This window comes from Schistocerca cancellata, chromosome 4 (genome assembly GCF_023864275.1).
Source record: "Schistocerca cancellata isolate TAMUIC-IGC-003103 chromosome 4, iqSchCanc2.1, whole genome shotgun sequence".
Taxonomy (NCBI): domain Eukaryota; kingdom Metazoa; phylum Arthropoda; class Insecta; order Orthoptera; family Acrididae; genus Schistocerca; species Schistocerca cancellata.
In genome coordinates, this window is record NC_064629.1 from 309678119 (window position 1) to 309697881 (window position 19763).

Genomic DNA, 19763 nt, shown 5'->3' on the forward strand with positions numbered 1-19763 from the left:
GGCCTTTCATAGACAGGCACAATCCCCCACACCTAGCCTGCAAACAGATTTCCTGAGCCATACCCCCACACACCCCTAATGCTCCCACCACCCCCAACAACGAGCTACACTGAAGCACCTCCTTTGGCACCCAATACTGCTCAGACTGGAACTGAACCACGTCTTTCGTCAAGTGTTTGCGCTGAAATGAGAATTCTCCTACACCAGATCCTTCCCGTCCCTCCTGAAGTGGTGTTCCATTGCCTACCCAAGCATCACACCCTAGTCCATATCTATCCCACTCCCAATCCCAGACACTGTAGAAGATCAGGGTGCAAGACTTGTCCAATCCACCCACCCAGCACTTCCTATTTCTGTCCTGTCACAGTCTTGTCATCCTATACCATCAGAGGCTTTGCCACCAATTAAAGTAGCCATCTCATATACCAGTTCTGCTGCAATCATTGGACCAATCAGCTGTCCACCAGAATGAATAGCCACTGCCAAACTGTGGTCAACAGCAAAGTGGACCACCCTATGGCACAACATCCAGCTGAACATAACATGCTTGATTTCAATGTCTGCTTCACACAACCCGGGCCATCTGGATCCGCCCCACCACCACGAGGTTTTCATAACCCCGCAGATGGTAGCTATCATCATAGCATATTCTCTGCTCCCAAAAGTATCCCAGTCTTGACCTTCAATAACTTACTGCCCCACACCCTCCACCCAAAAGCTTCTGCCCCTCTGTCCTATCACTTCCTCACAATTCACATCCCCTAAGCCTCATTGTTCTCCAGTCTCTGCTAATGTACCCATCAACTTTACCCCTCTCTGCTCCTCTCCTTTTCAGCTCTGTTTCCCCCTTAGCCCGGCAACTTTGTCCTGGCACCTTCTAGTCCCTGCATGCTCCACCAGGTGGTGGTCTTCTGTCCCCCCATCCACACCTGCTATCCCTCCCCCTTCCCTGCCACACACCAGATTGCTGCTTTCGTTCAATGCAACAGTTGCAGTCTGGCCACAGATAGTGGTCATGTATGGCATGAGGTGTGCCTGCTTTTGTGCATGTGTGCTAAAGAAGGCTTTGGCCAAAAGCTGTGTGTAATAGTCTTTCCTTTGTGTCTGTCTGCTACTCAGTGTATCATGTTTAGGGTCAGTAGAAATCTGTCCTTTTCAGAAGTGTTGTTACTATCTGGAAATACTGTGGGGGTAAAGAACCAGAAACAGAGAGAATGGTGGGAGCAGCAAATGGTCAGGCAGAGGGGAGAGGAGGAGGAGATGGACAGAGACAGGGAGGAGATGGATAGATATGGAGAGCAGGAGATAAACATTTACATACATACTCCACAAGCCTCTGTCTGATGCATGGCAGAGGTTACACTGTACCACTTCTAATCATTTCCTTTCCTGCTCCACTCGCAGATAGCCCTAATTTCTCATATCTTATCTTCATGGTCCTTATGTTAAATGTATGTTGGCAGCAATAGAATCACTCTGCAATCAGCTTCAAATTCTGGCTCTAAATTGTCTAACAGGTATTCCTCAAAAACAACTCCGCCATCCCTCCAGGGATTTGCATTGGAGTTCCCAAAGCATCTCCGAAACACTTGGATGTTGTTCGAACCTACTAGTAACAAATCTAACAGCCTGCCTTTGAATTGCTTTGATGTCTTCCTTCAATCATGCCTTGTATGGATCCCAAACACTTCAAACACTTGAGCAGTACTCAATAATAGGTCATACCAGGATCCTATATGAGATGTGTGCTTGTTCCCGTCCACTCAGGGAGCTTGAAGGATCTTCCAGAAAAGAACTACTTCAAAATTCCTAATATCTCTCCGATGGGTCATTTTGACAAAAATATGTCTATAACATTGGTGATATGCCTGCAACAGAGCACGTAGTTCTTGTAACAGTACATTCAATGTAGTGTCCTCAGGCCTGGCTGCATGGGGTACAACAGAGAGAGAGAGAGAGAGAGAGAGAGAGAGAGAGAGAGAGAGAGAGAGAGTGTGTGTGTGTGTGTGTTTTAATCATCAGAGACGTTCTGATGCAGTTTCCAAGTCCTCGCGGTCATAGTTTCCTGGGCATTTTCATGTCCTTTCTGTGGTAATGCATTCATTGAGTAATATCAATAAAATAGAGACTACACTGTGTACACAAAATTTCTGAAAACATTCTCAGGTTTGCATTAATAAAGTGAGTCAGAGAATATTCTTCACCCGAGAATGTACTTAGTGTGAGGGAAGCTGCCCGAAACAAGAACCTTCTCTGACTTCATATGAATAAAACTAGAGGAGCTTCTCACAAGTGGACAACATTCTCCATTTTTTGGAGCGAGTTCTGTAGCGTACTTCAAGCTGAGTAAGTTCTGTCGAGGATTAGTAGTATCAAGTTCTTTTTCTTGAAAATGGCAGAATTTATGTTGCTTGGTAATAAAAAAAAATTATGTACCCCCATAGAAATGGTGAAGAGAGAACCTGTAGAAATTTATACTGGTTTAACTATAAAAAATTATTTTACTGATGACTTTTCTTCCCGAAGATCTTCAAAGAGAGGGCACCCTTTCAAATGGAGTCAAAATTAAAACATGTTTGTTGCTATTTAGCAGACTAAGGTTTTCAGAATGATGTACAACAAGATTTTGTTATACACCAGACAACCGTGTCATTGACTTTTTCAGATGTTCATTGTCTTTTTTTTTCTAAAAGCATAAATCATATGTTTTGTTATGTTACAAGTAGGCAGCTTAGAAAAATTACTAAAAGGTTTATTACGGGAAACAGATCGCTGGGTTTATAACGAACTGCATAGATGACTGCTTACATCCTTGATGCACGAGCAGACCATTATGAGTTGTATTTAATGAAAATTATCTTGCATTAGCAAACCCTGACTCAGTTCCATTTTGGAGTAGATGGAAATGTCATGTAATCTTAAGATTACCGTTTGCGTAATGTGTTCACCTAACTTCAATAACAAAAAAGTTTTGTGCAAGTCGAAAATTCGGTAACATTGCAAGAAAATATATTTTCGTAAAGTGTCTGTAATTGTCTTATAAATTGTTGGCGCACATAAAAGCAAAATCTAAATGTGGAGCAGTTTCCTATATGTACACTGAACAGCTCACCTGTTTGAGCAAGCTGAATGAAACTTAACATTATGCACGAGTTCTGTGCCAGATATGGCAAAAGACGCACACCGAGAACCTTCTCAAGGAGGGGAGGTACTGAGAAGGAACCTCCTCATCAGAGAAAATGCTTTGAATTTTTTATTTATATGAAGAGAACTTTCTCACAGAATGTTTTTTTGCTCAGATTCTTCACCACAGAATGTTCTCTTTTTTTTATTTATACGACCCATCATTTCTCCTAGACTGTGTACCATAGTTACAATGGTCAAATTTGTTGATGCTGTTCCTTACCTTTGGTAATGCTTAAAAGCTTTTTATTTTTTGTATCATGAAACATGAATTTTATGTTACAAATTACAGAGATTTGGAGTTTCTTTCTATTATGCCAGTTGCACCACATGGTCTTGAAGAGTTCTTGCAGTCTTTTGTTGTGTCTGTCTGCAACTTAACATTTCCTCGATACGATGAGTGCCAATCTATATTTTTCTTAATACCTGGATTTTCCATTGTTTGATTTTGTGTCTGAAACTTAGCATTCACATAACAAAAATAATAAACAGCGTCTGAAACAACTAAAAATGTAATCCCATTGCCAGCATACACATCCTCCTTCCACTTTACCAGGTGCAAGTGAAAAGTTCTCTGGCTGACACAAAGGCCTTTGAAATCAATGATTCTTTTAAAATGTTGATACATTATCAATAACGAAAGTCGAGAACCATTTCGATATGTATAACTGTTTTATTTCTACTTATTTTTAAAGTAGTTGCATTTTGTGTTTTTTTCCAAAGGAAAAACTAGAATATCACATTATCACAAATGCTTCCTCATTTTCAATGGTTTATTGCTGTTGGAAATTGATGAGGTTTTATACAGCCTGTTAATCCATTTTCAACACTTAGCAAATGTGTGGCCAAATTTAAGCCTACTGTACTTCAATGTACGATGATCCATGTGAAAGATAATTAAAATTTGCAATTGTTGATGAAAACATCAATAAAATGTTCAATATGATACTGGACAATCAGCTATTGATGGTGTGTAGAACAGATAATACCACAGGCATATCAGAACAAAGATTGCAGTACTTTTTGCTTGGAGAACTAGCTGAGAGGAAACTTTGGCGGGACACTGCCCTGCAATTGTTTAATTCTGTCCAATAGAAGATACAAAAATGAATATTTGTGTGTTTTAGAAGGAATACAACTGATTTTGTTTGCTAATTTGTTACTGAAGAGGCGTAAGCGTAAGTTGGTGGTAGAAGTGATTTAGGGGTTAATATCCCACCAATCATGACTCTTTAGAGGTGGAGTGCAAACTTGAATGCAACAAGAAGTCACCATTTTCCTTTTCAAGGGAACCATCTCCACATTTGCCATCAGTAACATATGGAAAACATTGAAGACCTAAATGTTTATTTTGGACAGTGTCTCCTGGTACATATATGAGATTTTTTATATTGTCTTTCACAGGATAAACAACAACTGGTCAACACTAAGCAAGTGTTCTGTAACAGCTGGACAAAATAAATACATGATGAGAGGTCTAAATTGTAATAGATGAAAAGATACACATTTCAAGACAATGTGCTTACTCACAAACGTACTCTCACAATGGGAAAAACTGAGTGGAAATACACTTGTCTAGGCACCCTCCAACTACTTCCTGTTTCCACATCTGGAGAGAGAGAGAGAGAGAGAGAGAGAGAGAGAGAGGAGTGTGTGTGTGTGTGTCTAAAAAAAAAAAAAAAACACTTTCAATCTAATGAAAAGATACGACCATTACCCATTACATGAGGGTATTTTGCAGGGTCAAGGATGACACTTTACACATGCAATCTACACACTGGAAAAACGTTGGATAGCTTATAGTGATCTTAAGAGGAAACAAATTTAAAACAAAGTGCAATTTTGCCCTTTAAAAAAAAAAGTTGTCATTCACTGCAAGGTTGAGAAAGTTTTACCTTGCTATCAAATTGTCCAAGTATTTAATCTGAGAGTAACACTTTTTTGAATGTGCTCTTAGAGTGATTCCATAGATTTACCTTCATCACTCTTCACCCTTACCTCATTATCAAGTACCTTGTATATTCGTTAAAAACAGCAAGATTGTCAGTTAAGGAAAAAGCATATTACATTCACATTCCTTTTATTTCGATAGGTTATAGACATTTAATAACACACGTACAGACAATAAAATGATGTATATGGCCATTATGCCAGACAAAAAGCATCATATCATAAATTGCAAATAGCATAAAACAACAGCCAATGAAGACAACAGTGTAAAAACAAATCACAAAACTGAGGACAGGATCATTTGAATAAAAGAACAAGCTTATCTACACACCAATTTACACTACAGATATCATAGACACAGTGTGATCCTGAAGAACGGTTTTGCATGAAGAGCAACAATTCATTACAAAACTGGGTTTCACTTTTGACACATAACAAAACATTTATCTCTTGTATCTGACTACTAAACACAGAGTAAATATTCAGTTGCTGAAATTACCTTGTATGTTCTTTTTAAAAAAGCATGACTGTCAGCAAAAAAAGAGCATATTACTGTCATATTCCTCTTAATTTCAGTAGGTTAAACAGTCTGAAAACAAATCATGAAACATAGGGCAGGATCACTTGAATAAAAGAACAAGCTTATCTACACACCAATGTACACACTACAGACATCATGGGCACATTATGACACTGACGAAACTTCTGCATGAAGAGCAACAATTCATTACAAAAAGGGTTTTACTTTTGACCCAACACACAATTACATCTTGTATCTGACAGCTAAATGCAGAGAAATATTCAGTTGCTAACATTATCTTGTATGTTCTTTAAACAAAGCATGACTGTCAGTTAAGAAAAGAATATATTACTGTCACATTTCTTTTCATTTCTGTAGGTTAAACAGTCTAAAAACAAATCATAAAACTTAGGACAGGATCATTTGAATAAAAGAACAAGCTTATCTACACACCAATGTACACTACAGACATCATAGAAACAGTGTGATCCCGAAGAATAGTTGTGTGTGAAGAGCGACAATTCATTACAGAACTGGATTTCACTTTTGACACATAACAAAACATTTATCTCTTGTATCTGACAACTAAACACAGAGTAAATATTCAGTTGCTGAAATTACCTTGTATGTTCTTTTTTTTAAAAAAAAAGTATGACTGTCAGCAAAGAAAGGGGCATATTACTGTCATATTCCTCTTAATTTCAGTAGGTTAAACAGTCTGAAAACAAATCATGAAACATATGGCAGGATCACATGAATAATAGAACAAGCTTATCTACACACCAATGTACACTACAGACATCATGGGCACAGTATGATACTGAAGGAAAGTTTTGCATGAAGAGCAAAAAACTGGTTTTACTTTAGACACAACACACAATTACATCTTGTATCTGACAGCTAAACACAGAGTAAATATTCAGTTGCTAACATTACCTTGTATGTTCTTTACACAAAGCATGACTGTCAGTTAAGAAAAGAATATATTACTGTCACATTTATTTTCATTTCTGTAGATTAAACAGTTTAAAAACAAATCATGAAATGTAGGACAGGATCAGTTTAATAAAAGAGCAAGCTTATCTACACACCAATGTACACTACAGTTATCATAAACACAATATGATCCTGACGAAAAGCTATGCACGACGAGCAACAATTCGTTATGAAACTGGGGTTTACTTTTAACACACAACACATGTATAACTCGTATCTGACAGTTAAACACAGGGTAAATATTCAGTTGCTAACACTACCTTGTATGTTCTTAAAAAGGGGAAAAAAAGAAAAAGAAAAGAAAGAGCATATTACAGTAGCATTTCTTTTCATTTCGGTATGTAAATGGTCTAAAAACAAATCATTAAACTTAAAGACAGGATCACTGAGTAAAAGAACAAGTGTATCTACACACCAATGTACACTACAGACATCATAGACACAGTATGATACTGAAGGAAAGTTTTGCATGAAGAGCAAAAAACTGGTTTTACTTTAGACACAACACATGATTACATCTTGTATCTGACAGCAAAATACATAATAAATCTTCAGTTGCTGACATTACAACAAGATGGTATAATTATTCTGGTATTCTGACAAATCTGACAGTTCCTGATAACGTAACGTCAACAGGACTGTTTGGGTTTCCAACTTTTGCTATGGCCCTAGACATTTATGCCCAGCTTACACATAAACTCAGTCTTCTCATGAGTACATCACTTTTCCTTACTATAGTCATAACCATGTTTGCTTTTTCTTTTTTTTCTTTTTTTTCTCGTGTTACACAGAAATATCTTCATTTTAATACTGAAACAGGTACAACTGACTACATAAATTTTACATAACACACACAAAATAGAAGAAACTGTTGTATGTTCCCATGTGACAAGCCAAACACATGCACATAGAAGAAAATCACAGAACTCTTGCTTCATATTAAGTTAAGTAACATATCATACACATTTTCCCTACTTGCCAGTTAACAGTCTTATAGTAGTAAACAGTAAAAATAACCATTTACTGTAAGCTCTTTGGAAGATCTAAATTAAGGATATACAAACGCACTGCCTGAAATGCAATAAAGAATGTGGTAGCAAAAGTCAATGCCATTACTTAGTGTCAGGACAAGAAAAACTTTCTTTGGAAGAGGGGAAAATAATATTAGTGAAGGCAGGTAGAAAAGGTGGCAAACAGGAAAGTTAAAGTGAGGAAAAACTAAGAGCATGACAGAGACATGTAGTAAAAGCTGAAGACAAACTGAACATCACAAAGAAACTAAGAAAAGGCAGCTAGTTAGGCAGATACACCAGTAGCTTACTCGGAAAACACATGCCTATTAAGTAAGTGTTTTGTTTGATTTCCCACAATTTCTCAGCTTGCTTCTTTCCACATCAACCGCACCACCTCCACTGTTTTCCCACTATCCATCCAAATCAACAAGAAATACATTTCTTAGTTACAGATCTTCATAGTCAGAATTTGTTTTCTGATGCTGAAGATGAAGATAGCACGAATAATTACTTTCTGTGTGTCTTATAGCATTTCTTCAATACATTCTTAGCTGGAATTTCAATTTTTTGCCTATTAGTACATCGGGAAAAATTATCACAATGAGCCTCAGAACATTATGCAGTAAATTATACATGCAAATTCCTCCAAACAAATCTTTGGCAAAGTAGGCTTCAGCAGATTTGTATTAAGTATATCAAATTATTTTGATCGATCTTCATGTCCACCCATGTGTCAACTGAATGCAAACTACAAACAGGAAAGAGGCATGAAACAGAAACAGAAGACAAACTGAACATAACTAAGAAATTAAGAGAAAGCAGCAAGTTATGCAGAGGCAGGTTGATTTGCAATTTTCTTGGAGAACACATGACCATTAAATAAATGATTTTGTTTGTTTATCTGCCACATTCCTCAGCTTATTTTTTATATTTCTACCCCCCCACACCCACTCCACCACCCTTCCAGATCTAAAAAGACTGTTTTCTTAATTAAAGACCTCCATATTCAGAGTTTGCTCTATGATGCTGATGAGCTTAAAACCAGTTATTACTTTCAGTGTGTCATAATTTTTTGTACTCTACCTAAACTTGCATTTTCAAACGTTTGTCTACTGGCATACCAGGGAAAATTATCAGAATTAAGCATACAACATTTGCTAGTAACTTAGACATGTTAATTCCTTCAGAATAAACATTTGACATTCCAGTCTTCTACAGGTTTTGATAAATCTTCATGTGCATCCATGTGTTTACCGAATCTCAGAAAATTTCTCTTTCCTGGACTACATAGTACAAAAGAACACAAAGTATTTAACATTGAAATATCCATTTGGTATCAGTGTGGGTCCCTCATCCATATGACAGTGTGGCTGTGCATCTCAAGTAGCCCATAACTCTTGGTGGGCTTGAAAGACTTACAATCAGGATAAACATCTAGACATATTCTGGGCTGAATCATGGAAACTGAACAGAAGCAACGTTTCCCATACCTTGTAATAGTTGGAATGTAAGTCAACATTAATAAATTTCAACATGCAAAATCACGTTTCAAATTATGGTGAATATTGTTCAACCACAAAGAAATGATAACTTTGTAAATATGTAACACAAAATTTGTACCGTAACACATAAAATAAAATTTGTACCATGTTGTAGTGCAGGTACTAAATACCTTCACTAATGTGTTATCTAATAAATTCCTTGCTGTTGCACTTTTCACTGTAATCAGTTTTACACAATACTTAACACATACAGTGAATAGTCCATTTTTAATACTGTAACAGGTAAAATAAGATTATAAATTATGATATCACAAATAGGAAACAAAATATTGCAGAGAAACTACATTTCAGTAACATAGATATGACACATTAGGCACACATGCCATCACGACACACACACACACACACACACACACACACACACACACACACACACACACACACACACACAGAGAATGAAACACACATCTGTTAACTGATTTCTTCTCATGTAGAACTCATCACAATCCCAGATTACTGGATTAGTTGTTGTGGATGTCTCTCTCAAGGTCTGTTATGAATGGGCGACCTGAAAGAAATGCAAGTACTTTGTTCAAATTTGCATTATTCAAATACAAAGCACAGTAAGTCCATGATACAGTACACTAACTGTAACAGCAAACAGCATCACACCAACTTTCGTAAGGCTAGTGAAATATTAAGAATAAATTAAAATACTCTGGTTCTCATGCAATCCTGTACATTTGCACTACTTGTATGATTTGAATTTTATCTTCCTTTGGTATGGATTAACTAAACATAACATTAGGCTGCCCACTGAGATGACAATTTAGTAACATTTTGCAACACTAAATGAAACTGATGACAGTAAAGCTTGCAAAGTCATAGCATAACTGTAGTGTCCTGCAGTCGGCAGGAAAGAATTAACAGTCTATTTGAACACAACTTACTACAATTAAAGAAAAATGCCTTCTTGGCATACACTAAGTTTTAAACGCAAGGAACAATCAGAAAAGCCCACAACTCTTGTGGTGGCAGTCCAGTTAAGGAAACAAGACAATGGAAGAAAATACTGACCAAAATCTACTCTACAAAATACGACGTGCTACTACAATGCTACGGCGAATGAATACTATGCTAGGGCCAGCATAAGTGCTGGCTGGAGCTGTTCCTAGCAGTTGGTAAACACTAACACTGCCGGTCTAAGCGTGCTTATAGAGCCAGGTCGGCGGAGTGCTACACGAGTCATAGGAGTTCCGATTGGTGGAACATTGTCACATGTTGTCTGGCGAAGTAGTTCTGTGTTTATTTGGAAAGTCTGTTATTGTTTCTGTCCGCTGGCAATGCTTCTCTCTCAGCTGTGCGGAACCTCTAACTAATAAGGGGCCACTAAGACAACAACCATAGCTTTAACGATGAAATACAACTTCATTTTTGACCAAGGAGGCAAATTTATGAAAGCTATTCATACATAAGATCACATCAAGCTTCTATCTTCTGAAGGAAATTAGACTCGGGGAAATATTATTTAGTATGAAACAAAAGACTTTTTCTGTAAAAAACACAAAATACCTTGTAAGACCACAATTTCAAATTACCACATATTTGGCTGCAGCAAATGTGTGTGATCAGGAAAATACACATGCCATGTTCACATTAAAACTAACAATAATGTAAGCCATGGACCTCAAAATATTTATCAACCACATTCATACTTTCCTACCTTATAGCCAATCACAGTATTTCAGATATAGCGATGACTAACCAACCTCCATAACTAACTCGACTTGGCTGAGATAATCAAGTTTTATCTGTTACTTCTCAAATTCCTGTATATTCTCCTCTTCCTACAACCCATTCACCATAAATAATTAAATTTTCTTTGGTGCCAATCCTCTTTCTCATTTTGCACTGCCTTTTTACTATAATGGGAGAGGTTAGAATTACTTCTTGGTACATTTCTAAATTCAACACTTTTTTGTTAAATATCAGATACGGTGATTTCCTTCATTGCGCAGTTATTTGGCACACTGATACTTTCACAAGGTAACCTTAAGTGTCTTCTATTACTATATCATGAACTGCTAAACATGAGAAGCTTCATTTCATCAAGCCAGGTTTCATGAATTGAATGAATGTTTCCCCATTAGCATAAAAAATAAAATACAACCAGATTACGATTCTTTACAATTTATTTCACACCTGATATCCATACAGAAAGAAAGCCTTGCAGTTCTCAGTTTTCTTACTGCTACCTGTTAATGCCATTTACACAAATACAGGAAGTTTCCATAATTTTAACCCAGCAGATTGAGATTATACCCAAAATTTAACTGTTTCAAAACATTAAAATACATGGGAAAGTGTTCACTAATCCACCAAACGCTAATGTAAGTTGCTGCCAGTGACTTTTTTCCTAACAGCACAGGAATAAGGAAACAATTTTCTCATCATTTTACAGCCAATGATCTCTGAATGGCATGTTTCTGAACAATGAACTATCATACAAAACCGTTGTACAACTGAACCTTCCTGTAACTCTATTATTTTTATTACTTATAATATTGTGTGTGCCACTACACTGTCTTTGAAAAAATTATGATATCCCAAGGCTGATATGATTGGTTATTAGAAATACTATGCAATTACTGTTTGGGAGGGAGAGAGAGAGAGAGAGAGAGAGAGAGAGAGAGAGAGAGAGAGAGAGATATGGGGCAGGAGTGTATGTGGGGGAGGGTTATGCACATGTGCACGTCATCATCACGAACTGATAAAATCTTTTTCCAGAATAAAATCACAATGGACGATGTACTTTCCAAACTGGTGCAGCAGCAGAATTTTTAATTCAACATTTAAATGCTAATGACTGTCAATGTCCACCTTTTATTCTGTATGTTTTCATCAGGATTGGACAGACAGGAAAAGGCATTATCATAATTCTTCCTCTCATCATTAGTCAGAAAACAATTTATCCAAAAATGTCCTGTGATGTTACATTACGTTACATTACATTAAAGATGGTAACAAGATCCCCTTGATATTTTGTAACCAGTATATGAATTTTTAAAGACTAATTGAACGACATCAATGTGACTTGTTTCAGACAGCGCACATCCAAATTTGGTATAGTCATCATTCAATATTTTAGCTCCTGCCAAATGATTGAAGCATCCTTACATTATATTAAAGATGGTAACAAGATCCTTGCAAGATCAGGCAACTGTAGCCACATTGTGTGTGTGTGTGTGTGTGTGTGTGTGTGTGTGTGTGTGTGTGGTGGGGGGGGGGGGGCGTATTTTTGAGGAAGACCTTACTGGCCCAAAGCTTTAGTCGTGACAGCCTTTCTGTTGTGTCTATCTGCGACACAGCATCTCCACCATATGATGAGTGGCAACTTTCCTTTTCATAATATTGTTACATTCCATCCTGGATTTTCTATTGTTTGTATGAACTGAAAAGTAGAGCAAGTTTGACCGTGTCTGGGACACGCGTTCTTGCGTCAATCAAATCGTTCACTGTACCTGCACAATCAGAGCAGTTTTTAAGGTGCTTCACAATCTGTTCACCATTACACTTTCACAACTGAACTTTTCTCCTGGCCATGGTTTTTTAAGTAGTCATAATCTGACTGAATTCAGAAAGTAGTCTGTTGGTGTACTCCATTCTCTTGTTAATACTTTGAATTCAGGCAAACTATTTCTTCGGACTGGTTGTTATGGGAGTGCTCACAGTTCCAGCAGTAAGGCACATCATCTAGACGAGGTTCTTTTCACAGGAGGCTGTTGCCCATCCAGCGGGTGATGAATATTGCTCTGGATTTTGTGGACTTCAACTGCTTTTTTCCCTTTTCATTGCAGTAGGAGTTAACCTGGTGTAGGCCTTAAATATCCAGTGATGACAAAATATGACTCACTTCAAGTAGCATCTTCGTCCTTTGCATAGATACAATGTCACCAGTTTGGTGTGGCACATACTTCATCAAAGCAATAGAGTATAACAATAATTAAATGTAAAGTACTGGTTCTTATTCTCCTTCAGAAACTAACTAGTTGGAGGTACCCAGCATTGCCCATGCCATTGATAGCATATGAGATTAACTGGTCGCTTGAGTAAAAGGATAAACTTTAAATTATACAACGTAAAAAAAATTATTGAAAACATATTGTAAGTAAAAAAAAATTACTGAAAACATATTCTAACTATTTACAAAACTTTTTAAAGTATAAGTGGTAAAACCTTTTATGCAGAACGTATTCTAACGACTTACAATATTTGTTTATAAGCAACATTTTTCATTTTGTTATCTGGGGCATATATGTACAAATTTTTCAAATTTCTTACTTGAGAGCAAGCTATGTGTAGTTGACAGTGAGAGAAGCAGGAGTCTTTAAGGTTGATGCCACAATATTCTAATGTTTGTTCTTGTGCTTTCTTAATTTGAAAATTGTCGGTTAATTTCATAGGAAATTGCAGTCTTTTAAATGGGAATGACACTTTAGTGGAGATTAGTGGTATCCTGAGGATAAACAGAGTGTGTCCTCTGTACTTTCCGTCAAGTTTTGCTTCGATGATGTTATTCGACAGCTGTTTTACAATCATACTTGTTCCATTACATAGCTTTAGTGAGTTCAGATTTCCGAGTAGTTTGATCAGGGATCCAATTTTAAGTCAAAGGCAGTGTAATGGCATTCCTGGTACCCACAAAGAGCTCAGAAATTCCGTAGGGAAGTTCACACTTACTTCAGAGTTTACCATTGTTTCAATCCATTTGGATATTCTCTCTTTAGAAGTTCACTCCATCCAGACAATCTTGAAATTTTACATACCAGGAATTGTTCTTCAGCTGTATTCAATAATAGTTGTAGGGCGGAATGGATAGTTCTTCATCATTCCATACGCACGGCTACTGTGCTGGATGATGCAAGTTGCAATGTGGTGTTTAGCACATGTTTCCGCTAGCAATAGATTTATAAGAAATGATTTCCCAGTGCCGCTTGGTGCGTCCAAGGGAATAATTCCACCAGGACTGTTGTCAATGATTGTAAATTTACTCTTTATTGTCATTGAGGAGTGGTGTGCTGTGAACAATGTATTGACATAGTTTGTTGATGATTTAGCGTTTTCCTTTGTAATTTCAAAGTTTAGCACACTGATAGCATCTTTTTGTGGTGCTTGCATCCCAAGTTTTACTACGGTCTGGTTGTTTCTCTCTAAACAATTATCTTCCACACGAATGAGTGTTTCATTTAAGATGTCTTCACTGAATTTAATGGTCATTTCAGAAGGAGTTTTTCCAGATTTGGTACAGTATGTCATCACCCATACCCTCTTTGAAGGCGTCCCATAGCTGTTTTGGATTTGATAGGTTACATGTTGTTAGAATTATGGTGAATAAGTCTCATTTGTTCAGCCGAGGCTGCAGTTAAGGCTTCTTGCAGTGTTAATTCCCAGTGGTTGTCGTTTTCCGGTAGTACTAAGTGTTTGCATGCTTCTCTGTACATCTGGCATAAGTAACCGTCAACAGACTAGAGATCTGTGAAACTTGGTGGGCCCCGTATTTAATTTAGCAACATCCGGAGATATAAACATTCAGCATTGCTCAGATGTACGGTGTATACTCTACCTAGTACACCCATTTTCAAGATTCCTTTATCATCTACAGGAATTCACTGTTTTCATCAATGGAAGATCTTTCTTGTTGTGTACCACCTATAATGTTTAGGGATATCGAGATATAGTAATGTTTTCACAAATGAATCTGTTTGGCACACTTGCTAAAAAGCTGTTAATGTGTTCTGAGATGTTTCACTTGCAATTTTTCTAGCGGTGTCTTGTGAATAAACTCTGTCCATTCTCCAAACGTATTGCTACATGTTGCGCAGTTGGTTTGCGTTCATGAATGGGAAAACCGAAAATCTGCCACAATGCTTCGTTACTGTTGATGTATCTTCCCATTAGGTACACGAGTTCACGGTCTCTGGCTATTTTAAATACATCATGTCACTGCCTTTGTTCACATACTTACAGACATATTTGATGGATTTCACTGACTTCCAGTAGTCTACATTTGTGTGTGTTTAGAACATTTTGAAAATTAGTGTATGATATGGTACTACCCACTGATTATCTGTTTCCAGTTCCTCACTGCCTTCTTTTTCATATTTTTGCTGTGAAGCCACACTTTTTTGGTGATCATCATCTGTCTTTGGAATTGCCATCAACTCCAGCTTGTATGCTGTCCAAGTAAAGTTTTGCGTATTTTTTTGTACATTTTACATCACTCATACATGGCAAATTGGCATTTAATGGCCCATGAATCACATTTTTCGCTACTATGTAATACAGTTCCAGTTCTTCTTGTGGATTTGGAAATTCAGGTTGGATGATTTTGTCAATATCTATGGGATGAATTCTGTCATGTAGCCGTATGAGATTGTGTGAATGAGGCAGCCTTAGTTTTTGTCATTTGACTGTGTATGTCCAGCATCTAACAGTTCCAAAGATGTGGTATTTTGTGACGACTTCAACAAATCTCATTTGTTTTCATTGGAAATCTCAGAATATTAGGTCATGCCAATGCATTGGGGCTTGTCTGTATTTTAGTTGTTCTTCGAATTCTGGCCACACCGAGTAGCATGTGAATGTTACGAAGGGGTCAGGTTGTCCATATTTTTTTTTTATGTTGGTCATGGCATCTTGACCGTACCCGTGCATGTGTCTCAGACTTCCTACATGTGACGAGGGTAAGATTACCATTGTTCTAATGTCATCAACGTTTCTGTCATTTATGATCAGGTCTCTAAGGTGAATGTATTCTTCATATGCATTTCTTCTGATTCAGTCATACGTAAAGCATCTGTCCCGCTTCTATTTTTGCATACATATCTACTGGAAATTGTTTGAATAAACTAAGAGAGTTGAGAATGTGACTGTATGTTTCACTGTTTCTGATCATTAAGTGGTAAGCATAGAATTTCTTGGAAATGACTTGTTTCTAGGTCTGTTTCAAGTTGGATTTGTTTCAAACTAAAATGATATCCGTCCTCTCAATGCAGAAATATTTATCGATATTAGAGGGCATCAATACAAACAGTGTGTGTCTGCAATGCATTTTAGTCCTTCCCTTCTTCGTTGTACAGTTATGTCACAGTGTTTTCATTGTTCACAATTACAATGGCTACCTTGTCTGTTAGGTACATTAAATCAACATCTGTTTTCTCCAGGTGGTCTTTTATTGGCTTGAATTATAACTTTACAAATATCACAAATCATTAGGTCTAGTGCTGCTTTGAATACGTGAACCACTTGACTGTACTTGTGCCCTCTGTGCATCTTTGACTACTACTCGCCTCAATCCTCTGATACTTGTGCATCGTTAATTTCTGTTTCTTCATTTCTGATGAAATATACTTGTAGAAATTTATGGTTTCATTCGGTAGTGGTACTGATGATCCCATGTTGTTATAGATTTGTTTATGGCTGGAAACAAACTTAACGGATTTGATCTATGCTAGTGTTGATCAAAGTGACACCAAAAGAAGTCATTACGAAGCAGATGTTGTATGCTTTTATATTTTTTAAAAAAAGTTTTGATTCTGGAGTTTGCCCGGTCATGTAATGTAAAAATTCCTGCAGATGTGCATCAAGTGGTGGTAATCGAATTTTTCAATTCATGCAACAGAATCCTGGTGATCCTCTACTGAATTTTTTCATGTTGTAAAATTGGCAGATGTTATCCATTCTTCCAATTACTATGTGCTGTGTTTGTTATATTCTTTTGTCAGGTTGTAGTGGAATGTTTCATCCGTTAGCTTCCACTGTTTACTTGTCCTCATCCACACTTCTTGTAGTGTGATATTTTCATGGCTGGCTTGAGTTTACAGGCTTTTACTGTAAGATTGTGTCACAATTTTTGATTCTTCAATCTATTCATTTCGTTGTTCTTCGGTTTCTCTGCTTATCACAGTGCTCATTATCATTCGTTGGTAACCTAAATTTGCCTTCATCACTGACAATAAACTGGCATTCAAACCCACAAAGGGTCTTGCCTCATATACACCCACCAAAGGGTGGCCCCACCAATGGAGAATTCCAGAACATACCAAAAAGGCTTTAAATGGTCCACAATGTTCCAGAACTCTCCACAACATTTGAGTGTGTTCTAAAATGTTCCACAACGATCTGCGATGTTCCTGAACATTCTGCAATCTTCCTAAATGTTCCAGACTATTGCTGAACATTTCAGATCATTGTGGAACATCTAATACTCTCAAGTGTTCCAGAAATTTCTAAAGATCGAAATTTCCCAGCCCTTCTATCTTCAAAAACATGCTTTTCAGGTAAAAACAGAAACCTGCTACATGAATGGGGGATAGAGAGCTACCACATCATGTAACTCCCTTGATTGTACTGGGACTCGTTTCTGAGTTTTAGTTGCACACACATTGTACATTTACTTTTACACTGTAATACTGATTATTTTATTCAGAAGATTGGTAAGAGCATCATCCAATATTGTTCAAATATATTCTGATAATAAGTACTCTGTCAAATGATATAGTAAGATATCTAATCAAATTCCTGTGTTACTGCTGAATGATCACGTTACATTTATGGTTTAAGTTTAAAAATTCTGAGAGATTGCCTTTGTTGTTCTCAGTTTTTGTTCTCTTGTTCTGTAAATCCTTGACTGTCAACATAAATAATCTGCCATGAGAAGGAATAGGTTTCATAACTGATATGAGAACAAAGATACTGCCTTGCGGATGGCCACTTCTCTGTAGTCTTGGTCTGTTTCACCTGATCTGAAATTTGGTAATGGATCTTTTTCAATAGTAAGTATGCTTACAATCTTCCATAACTGTTAATAATTTGTTGTGTTTTATAAATTCACATGAATGTCTCTGCAACTTACACACAGTGAAAAGAACAGCAAAGGCAACTCTCATCACTTCCTCAAAGTTAGAAAACAATCTTCAATATGTTCAAAATTATCAGCCTTCAGCGTGTTAAGCACTCATCTGGGGATTTGTTCAGAAGTTTGAGGTGGATCAACAGCAGGTGTTAGTTAATTGAGTCAAACTCTGATACTGTGCATATGACAGCAGAATGAAATTGGGCTATAGGTCTTTGGGGGCACTTCTGCCTCCAGTATAGCAACTATTTTTACTCTGTTCCACCTTGAAGGTATATTGCTAGTGTTTCTTCAGTTGATGGACAATTAGAATATCTAAGTTCTTGCTTGTGATTCAAAATTATATACAATTCTTCATTTCCTCCCTACTGCTGATTCATAGTGTGGGTACTATAATTTAGAAATCAGTGCACACCTGAAGGCACATTTTGGCAGCCAAAGAGGCAAATCATTCAGTGTCTGTGGCCAGCAATACCCAATGGAGCACACCATAGGGTCACTGCAATCGTTTCTTTGGCCACCAACATGTGCCCATGGACAAAGACCATTCTGTGGTGTTAGTCCTACATGCAAATAAAAAATATAGATGCTCCATTTGCATGTAAAGTTCGAATAATTCAACCATTATTTACATCCCGACAGATGTGTACCACACACATTTCACATTGTCCGAAACTCTTTCATTTACTGAATTCTTCAGCATGTCAGTTTCATTTATTCCTTGATTTTTCTGACTTATCACTGCACACACCTCGTAACATGTTCCAGAAAGCTGTACAATTGTTGCTTGCATCCCCTTATGCCTCAAAGCTTACTTTAAAGCTGTTCGAAGGGAGTAGGGTATCATCTATTACATCCAATTATTTGTTCTCATTAAAAACATCAAGCAACTCTCAACTTTTCAATTGCTGTAGTCATATAGTATCTGTTTCCATGGCATTCAATCATACCCAGCAAACTACATTTTTTCATGGTTCAAAATTAAATATTGGTTTAAATTATGTTTTATGCATCCATGGAAGGTATCAATTTTATTGTACTCCATGAATAATTACACATTTCATATGTAAAGGTGTCCTTTCTGCATACTTTAAGTGTAATCTATATGTGCTGTAGCATGAAGTGCCAAATTTCACTGCTTGGTACAAAATATAGTCTGGAAAATTTTGGAATAATGCCATAGTCCTTGTACATAATAAAAAGCTGAAGAACTAAACAATCTCACTCTCAAAAGTCAGAATGTGAACACACAGAACCATCTCCTCCTGGTGCCTTGAAAAGTAAGTTTGGAAAAAAATTGCATTTTTGTAATGATGTGCTTGTGCTAATTTCTCTGCAAGTGGTGTTAGCACTTAGTGGTGTCTTTCAGCAGCCAACATGGTTTGACATGCCCTATTACTATCGTGCATCTTCATATTTTGTGGAGTACATCTACATCATACTCAGAAGCCACCTAATGGTGTGTGGCGGAGGGAACTTTCAGTACCACTATCTGATCTCTCCAACCTTGTTCCACTCGCGAATAGTGCATGGGAAGAATGATTGTCAGTAAGCCCCTGTATTGGCTCTAATTTCTTGAATTTTCTCCTTGTGGTCAATACACAAGATGTATGTGGGGGAAGTAATATGTTGTCCAACTCCTCCTGAAAAGTGCTGTCCCGAAATTTCAATAGTAAATCTCTCCT

At 37.1% G+C, this 19763-nt stretch overlaps 1 protein-coding gene across 1 annotated transcript in view; it reads right to left on the reverse strand.

The window, feature by feature from the left end:
* Positions 1 to 5246: 5246 nt before the first annotated feature.
* LOC126185084 (uncharacterized) overlaps positions 5247 to 19763 on the reverse strand; it is a 71114-nt gene continuing 56597 nt past the window's right edge. Inside the window, exon 3 of the mRNA XM_049927872.1 lies at positions 5247 to 9732. Coding sequence (XP_049783829.1) covers positions 9686 to 9732 — 47 coding nt within the window. The 3' untranslated portion in view covers positions 5247 to 9685. The remainder of the gene's footprint in view (positions 9733 to 19763) is intronic.